We start from the raw sequence: 7,465 nt of genomic DNA, 5'->3' as shown, positions 1-7,465 counted from the left end.
AAAAAATATATATTAGAAATACAAGAGGTAACCGGTTACTTTACTAAGGAAGAGAAAAGGGTTAGTAACGTCAATTACACACGTTCTAGATGCCTCGAATATGTCAAAACGGTATAGACCTAATTACCTCATAAGTCTTGTGTGTGCAGTGCAAATTCTCAAGAAAATATATATTTTTGCACAAGTTGTTACTACTTTTCATTGATCAATCAAAGAATCTTCCTTTTGCACTTTCCAGGTGCAACTCATGCAGGAGAAAGGCGTGTGTGTGCGTGTACTTTCTTCCATATAAAGAAACTTCTTTAAAACTGTACCACGACTTGAAGAAAGACATGTGTCACACAGGTATGTAAAGAGAACATGCCTTCAATGAGAATAGCCGCAAAGCAACGGCGCCTCCGCTGATCTGGACGGTCTAACCTATTACACTGTCCTTATCTTTCAGTTTAAGATTGTGGGACCGTCTTTAACAGATGCTCTACACGTGTCAGCCTGGGAGTCGAGTTAGTGTTCGAGATTCGCGGAGACGCAAGAAACTGAAAAACGAACGTGTCCTCGTCAACGCCAGCAGATATCTAGTAAACACGTGTCTGATGCATGTTTCACGTGTTACACGTGTTGGACTCGGTGCTTCCTGCTGGTTTTTAACCAATAGATAAATAGAAACAAAATGAAGTGTTCATCGATAATACGAGATTATAGCGGTAATAACGTTTACAGGCTACCTTAATTAGTCATACGTGTAATTGAAAACCGCCCATGTCCACTATCCTCGTTAAACACGTGTCAAGCTATACGTTACATGGTTTCTTAAATCTTAAAAACAAATATCCCAGGGCATAAATATCGATAAAGAAACCATATATTTTCTTTCCTTTGACGTTACATGGTTGTTGAATCTTCATCAATGGCAACAAAGATTGGTAAAGAAGAGGATGTTGAAGTCGAGCTTGAGCTATGTCTTTCTCTAGGAGGTCCTTTCAAGAAATCAGACAAAGCCATCATCATGAGATGCGCCAATGATATTGGGGTTGATCTTAATGACGGGACTACAACGTATGAGGTAAAAGAGACAGGGAAGAAGCGAGAAGCGAAGCAGCAACAGAGAAGCAGAGGAGAAGGAGGAGAGTGCAAGAGGATCAAAACAGAATGTAAAAAAGCTACTAACGGCGTGGATTTGGGTTTGAGCTTCGGTGATATGGGTAACGGGTACGGGTCGGGTCGATATAAGGAGAATAGCAAAGACGTTACAATTGGGTCACCCATTAGCAGCACGTCCGACGTTTCCGATCCCAGCAGCTCTCCATGCCAAGAAGGTATGTAATGATCATCATAATATTTTTTTATCTTTGATCGATAAAGAGTATTATTATAATTTTTATTCTTTATCAAATGTCTTGGTGTAAAAATACAAACGTCTTCTGGTAACAGATAATGAGATAAATACTCGAGCAAATGGCAATTACATAAGAAAAGTTCTAGAGGTGTTGTTCAAAAAAAAAAGTTCTAGAGGAATTAATATTTTCTTTATTTCGTCTTTTTTTTTTTGCAATTTAAGTTTTTTTTTTAATTTCCAAAAATTGCAATAGAAACAAGAAAGATTATGAAAACTAATATACTCGACTCTTTGTAAAAATAATATAACCGATGAAGTTGAATTTGATTAACTGATGTTTACAAACTTTTTTCCTTTATTTAGCAAAGAAAAAAGAAAACTTTTTTTCTGTTTTCACAAAATCTGTTTTTTATAGTATAGGTTAGATATATTGAACAATCACGAAATTCATGGTAGTTGCATGAATATAATTCGTAGTTACGTATACGTTGTGTCCTTCATGTTCAGGTGGAACTAGCGAACTTGGGGAAAATCCAGATCAAACAAAACCGGTTAGATTTCCGGTTAACAACACTCTAACCGGTACAGAGGGAACCGTGCGGATCACGGACGGTCCAAACGATGCGGTGGTAGAGGAGACGCAAGAATGTTCCAACTCTATAGCAAAAGAAACTGGAAAGCCTCCAAAACCACGTCCAAATAGCAACGGAGTTAACGGCAGTTTGCTTCCGTTTGCTAAGATGCCGTGCGTGACTAGCACCGGTAACGGACCCGATGGCAAAACTGTAAATGGGTTTCTGTATCGGTACTCAAAATCAGAGATCAGTATAATCTGTGTCTGCCACGGAACGTCATTCTCGCCAGCTGAGTTCATTCTCCACGCCGGTGGGACCCATGTCCCGAATCCGTTAAGACATATAACTGTTGTTCCGTCAACGTTCTAAAACTTTTATTTTTCTCTTCTTGTTGTTACCTTAAGGTTTGTGTATATGTTTAGCTGATGGTCTTTTTGAGTTCAGGGGATTCTTTATTGGTGATATATTTTCTGGCAACCATTTTTCAACACAAAACTATAATCTCTAGTGAAAACATAAGCTTGGTATATGATTCATGTCATGGAGAAGTCGGTTTACCGCAACTGTACAACATATAGAGCCGAAGACCTTCATAGAAAGGGAGATATTCTTGTACAACAGTACAACACTAATGTGATTTCAACTCTTGTGCAGACATATTGAAGAGAACGCAACGAATAGAAAACATACAGTCTGCACATTTACATTCATATGCAAGTTTTTTCTTGAGAAATGGATGAACAATGATAAACTACACAACCAAAACACACTACTATATTTAGTAGTGATTTCTCCAACGTTGTTCACAACAAAAACCACTCCTTTTGTTACAAAAAAAGAAAGAAAAAATAACCAAAAGACATAAAGAGATATGTCAAAGAATATGTACATTGTCTTCAGTATTTACTTCCCTTTCGCCCCCATGGGAAGCAGCAGACCTGTGCGCATACCTTTCACATTACTACACATGATATGTACTGTTATGGATATCATATATATTAGCTAGATGGTTATGTGTAATACCTTGGAGGAGTTTGGGGAGGGAGATTCATGTTGACTGTTGATGGGGCGAGATGGAGTGTTTCCGGCTGTTCCACCGTAGGGTCTGGCACCTTCACGCCTCTCTTCTTTGACTTGGTCGAAAATGTGTGTGTAACTCATGTTCTCCCCTGAACCTACTGACCCTGGAAATGGTGGAATCGTCGTCCCTCCCTAACATACAATTGTAATAAGCTAACTACTTCATAATATCCCTTAATTAAACTAATACAATATGACTCCTCAAACGCCAGTGACTAAATAAATAAATAAAAACATGTAAATGTATGTCATACCCTTCCGTTGCTGCCTCCTCTATGATTGGGTCTAGGCTGTGTCTGTGCGGGACGAGGAGGAGCTTGCTGCTGCCGGTTTCCTGATCCACCTCCACCTACATAACCTCCGTATAATCCGCCTCCATCTCTGCCTCCGCCGTAGAGCTGGTCAGCAGGAGGAGCTCTGACTTTGTTTCTCTCGGTTGGTGGAGGTGCTCTTGGCGTGCCCTCCCTAGCTGGTTTTGGTGGTTCAGGTCGTGGAATTCTAGGAGCAGGCTGAGGAGGAGTTTTGATATCTGAGTTCTCTAGAGATTCGTATAAGTCTGCTCGTTTGTTTGTCCTCGCGTTGTCGAACACGACCGTGAATGGCTGGTCTTGGTTGCTCCAGTCCCCAAACTTTGGAACATGCGGACGGTTCTGCAGTCAAGGATTCAAGGATGAAGTTATTTCTGAGAGTTAGGTCGAAAGGTTTTGAGTTTTAGTCCGACGTAAAAAGACTTGTCCAAACAAAAAACGAAAAAAAAAAATACTGACTTAAAAAGATCTAACTTGATGTGCAAGAAACCAATATGCTTCGTGAGCCCTAATCAGAACTACGAGAGCTAGCTTCCCGTTACACACTAGAGAACAGATAGAATTTTCAGAATACGAAAGTCAACTGATTGAAACAAACTAAGATCTTTCTTTTTTTTTTTTTTTGTAAAAAACAAACTAAGATCTCTGTTTTAACGTTCAGACAATGAATTTAAAGAGTCATTGGAAAACAACAGTTTACGAGTTGAAGATTCCGACAAACTTTAAGGTTTTGTTAAACATGGTTTGATAAGCAGATTTGAGATGGGAATACAGGGAAAGAATAAAAACATATAAAGAGTGTTGATACAAAAGAGTTTTTTCAAACTTACTGTCATGTTTCTTGATCTACCGCTATAAATGAAGAAAGGCTTCAAGTTCAACAATGGCTATGTCTGAAACCAGGAAAGAAACATAGAAACGTGTTGAGAGAGAGATTAGAGATACGTATATATGTATATATATATGAAGACGTTGACTATTCGTATAAATAATGTCTTGTTACTCTGTAAAGTTTGAATGTCGCCGTTGCGTCTCTCACGGTCAATAGCGACTTGTTCAAAACTTTACGACACGACTTGGCATTAACCGAGTCTTCTCTAAACGCTACACACGCTTTTCACAGTTTCTTTTGCCAGAGTGTCATCCACATTTGGTCTTTTCTCCCTCAGGTTTTTCTTGTCTTGTAATATATCAAACTCTTTTTGTATTTTAAGAAAATGTTTCATGGCCAGTCTTTTTTTGAACAACCATGGCCAGTCTATAGACTATGATTACGTACTTAATAACAGTTGTGAATATCGAAATGTATCTTATCCGTTGAAGTACTTAATTTTGGAAACATTTAATCGTGTTTCAAACATTCGATTAATTAACTCGGATAAAGCAAATTATATGATGGATGAGCAAAAAAAAGCCAGATTATGTGAAGGAGGGTCGTGCAAGTGCAACTCACCATTATCTTGTTTGTAAGTGGCATCTTTGTTTAATCAATTTGTCGCTAAATATTTGTTGTTAATTAAACTACCGCCGTCGTCATCAAGTATAAAATTAAATATTGTGGTTAGCATGTAGAAGATTAAAAACAATTTGTATCTTATTAGTTAGCCTTGGCGTCTCTTGGTTAATTAGCTGTTGAACGTACCTAGTTGAACAGGCAACATGGTTACAGCTGCATTATTTGGTTATACTAATTACCACAAGACATATTATATACTCAATCGTGGGTGTATAATAAGAGAAGTTGTCTCTCTAGGAGACGAAGACTTCAACGACTGTCTATTTGTCCAACTTGTATATAGCACCAAATTAAATATTTTTGACTTTATCAATCGGTCCATCACATTCAGTTCACTTGTGTTTTTGTATATTGAAACAGTGGAGAGGTACATAGTAGCAGAACTCTTGTTTAACATTTTTAATATCAAAGTCTGGTTAATTATACTGTTACAAAGTATAAAAATATTAGTTGATTCTCATCCAAGCTTCGCTTACATATATTATGGACCTAGTGCTGAGTAGTTTTCTTGGCTAAACTTGTCCTTTTGAAAATTAGGACTCTAATATATGGACCTGAGTCCTGCTCTTATCTTGGTTCTTTACCCACTGATGGTGTCTCTAAAATGGTAAAATTATGAAAGGATACAGTTTTTAGCATCAGCAAAAAGTCATCTGAACAATGAAATTTCTACCAAAAAAAAATGTAATTTGAGCATTAGTAGGAAAAAATGTTAAGTAACGCCGTCTGTGGGGATCGAACCCACGGCCACGGGATTAAAAGTCACGCGCTCTACCACTGAGCTAAGACGGCTATTGAACATTGATACGATGAGCACTGCTACTAAACCCTTCCTTCAACGTCCTCCTATCGCTATGGACCGATCAAAAGAGATGCTTTTGGTTCTGGGTTTGATGATAGAGTGGACGAGTCACTGGATGATGTGTGTTCAATGGCGGTTATAGGCATAGTGGGAAAAATGTACAGCGTTGTTGGTGTGAATGAAGAGAGTGGTGATGAGGTGAAAACAGGTAGTGTTTGTCTCACTATATTTAAAAATTACATAAGTCTACCGCCAAAAATTCTAAGCTTCTGAAACGGGAAGATACATTAAAAAAAAAGAGAATAAAGAAAGCCAAATCATAGTATAGCCATATCATAATGTAACGACTTCCGGAGATAATTCAGCTGATCTTGAAGCCATCATACAAAAAGACACTAAACTATTAGCGTTTTGATCCCAATGCAAGAAGTATCTTCTTCCTGGGGCCCTGAAACAAAAAACACAGGTAAAAGATCATAAAGATGTTGAACAAAGTGTTATTAGTGTAGACTTATAAGTAGCTTACCATTGGTATAAGCATAGCCTTGAGGTCATCATCAGTCATATGCATGAGAGCATCCATATCAACCTGAGAAAGATCCAAAAAGAAGAGAACATGAGCTTATGACAAGATGACAGCAAGCATACGTATATGCATCAAATATTACATACTTCTTCCACTTGAAAAGCAGTTGAGTATTTCTCGAGACCCAATGATTCCAGAAAGCTATCAACCGATGCACCAGCCTGAAAACCAAAAGGATGACAAGCTAAGAAACAGAAGTGAACAGTATCCATAAGCTCCCAACAGTCAGAAGAATGGTTTTATAGTTGGAGAAAAGTGAATCATATTTGCCTGCTGTGACTTCTTCCTGGTAGCTTGACTTGAAGTTTTTCTAGTAGTCTCTGTTGCAGTTCCAGTCACTAAACTCTTCAAGCTCGGTCTAGCAGTCTCCACTTTAGATATTGGTTGCACATTCATTGTCCCAGAGAGCTTTTCCCTTAAATCCCTCACGCCTGAACCACTTTGAGACCCATGATGTCTCTTCTGGAGCTTCATTCGAAGGTCTCCAGAATCAACTCTGCGATCTAAGCAAGTCATCAAACAAAGCAATCAACAACCAAACATAAACACCTTAGTTTCTGGTAAAGAGAATTGGCCAGAGATAAGAAAAAGACATACTTGAGAGTTGAGGCTTGTCACTACCGAAAAGATCATGCTCCCATTTGTCATCCTGTCTTTGCCTAGAAGCATAAGAAGGAAGGTGGAATAATGAATATAAACCCAATCTCCAACACATAAACAAACACAGATTCAGTTAAAGGCAAAAACTTTAAACAAAAGGGCAAACATCAAGTCTCCAAGAGCATCTCCACATCTAATTAGTCCTCCTAAACCTAATTACCTAAGCAAGGATAAGCTTGTGCTGCAAGGAAGCTCATAATGTAGCTATCAATCTATAGTCTATACACAAGAGGTAACATCCTACACCAACAAATGCACAATCCTAAATCGAGATTGAATTATTCAAAACAAGTTAGAACCTTTTCCCAGTCACTCGTCGCGAGGGAGTAGAGTTGTCGCTAGAACCGCCATTGATTCGATCCTTTAAGAGTTTCCTGGTTCCAGACTCAGACTCCAATCTATCAGCATACATCTTTTATTCGACGAAAGATTCAGACTTTTCTATCCTAAGCCCTAAATCAAGAAAACCCAGAAGGCGAAAACGTTCTAAATAGAAACCCTAGAATCTCTCGAGAAATCACAGAGGAAGGAAGAAGGAGAGCTCTTTGAAAGAGGATCTGCGTTAAGAGGAGAGAGATCCAATCAATTACCCGGTCAGCTTG

General features: G+C 38.4%; 3 protein-coding genes and 1 non-coding gene across 4 annotated transcripts; 1 reads left to right on the top strand and 3 right to left on the bottom strand.

Moving 5' to 3' along the window:
- The first annotated feature begins 835 nt into the window (after positions 1-835).
- LOC103859208 (ninja-family protein 6) lies at positions 836-2,375 on the top strand. Its single transcript, XM_009136708.3, has 2 exons — positions 836-1,316; positions 1,844-2,375. The coding sequence occupies exons 1-2, from the start codon at positions 887-889 to the stop codon at positions 2,278-2,280; spliced, it is 867 nt and encodes a 288-aa protein (XP_009134956.1). The 5' UTR covers positions 836-886; the 3' UTR covers positions 2,281-2,375.
- A 214-nt stretch (positions 2,376-2,589) lies between these two features.
- LOC103859207 (RPM1-interacting protein 4) lies at positions 2,590-5,581 on the bottom strand. The gene is made up of 4 exons (XM_009136707.3): positions 4,130-5,581; positions 3,246-3,641; positions 2,935-3,123; positions 2,590-2,849 (listed from the first exon to the last, which is right to left on the bottom strand). The coding sequence occupies exons 1-4, from the start codon at positions 4,133-4,135 to the stop codon at positions 2,808-2,810; spliced, it is 633 nt and encodes a 210-aa protein (XP_009134955.2). The 5' UTR covers positions 4,136-5,581; the 3' UTR covers positions 2,590-2,807.
- Positions 5,536-5,607, bottom strand: TRNAK-UUU. The gene has a single exon. It is a non-coding gene; the product is annotated as a tRNA-Lys (tRNA).
- Positions 5,608-5,811: 204 nt separating this feature from the next.
- Positions 5,812-7,455, bottom strand: LOC103859205 (ankyrin repeat and SAM domain-containing protein 6). The gene is made up of 6 exons (XM_009136706.3): positions 7,163-7,455; positions 6,801-6,862; positions 6,474-6,706; positions 6,290-6,364; positions 6,144-6,206; positions 5,812-6,065 (listed from the first exon to the last, which is right to left on the bottom strand). Exons 1-6 carry the CDS (start codon positions 7,273-7,275, stop codon positions 6,021-6,023), a joined length of 591 nt encoding a protein of 196 aa, XP_009134954.1. The 5' UTR covers positions 7,276-7,455; the 3' UTR covers positions 5,812-6,020.
- Between the last annotated feature and the right edge of the window lie 10 nt (positions 7,456-7,465).

Source organism: Brassica rapa, chromosome A03, assembly GCF_000309985.2.
Source record: "Brassica rapa cultivar Chiifu-401-42 chromosome A03, CAAS_Brap_v3.01, whole genome shotgun sequence".
In the NCBI taxonomy this organism is placed as follows: Eukaryota; Viridiplantae; Streptophyta; class Magnoliopsida; order Brassicales; family Brassicaceae; genus Brassica; species Brassica rapa.
The sequence above is the reverse complement of the archived record's forward strand: the minus strand, read 5'-3'. Positions and strand labels throughout refer to the sequence as shown.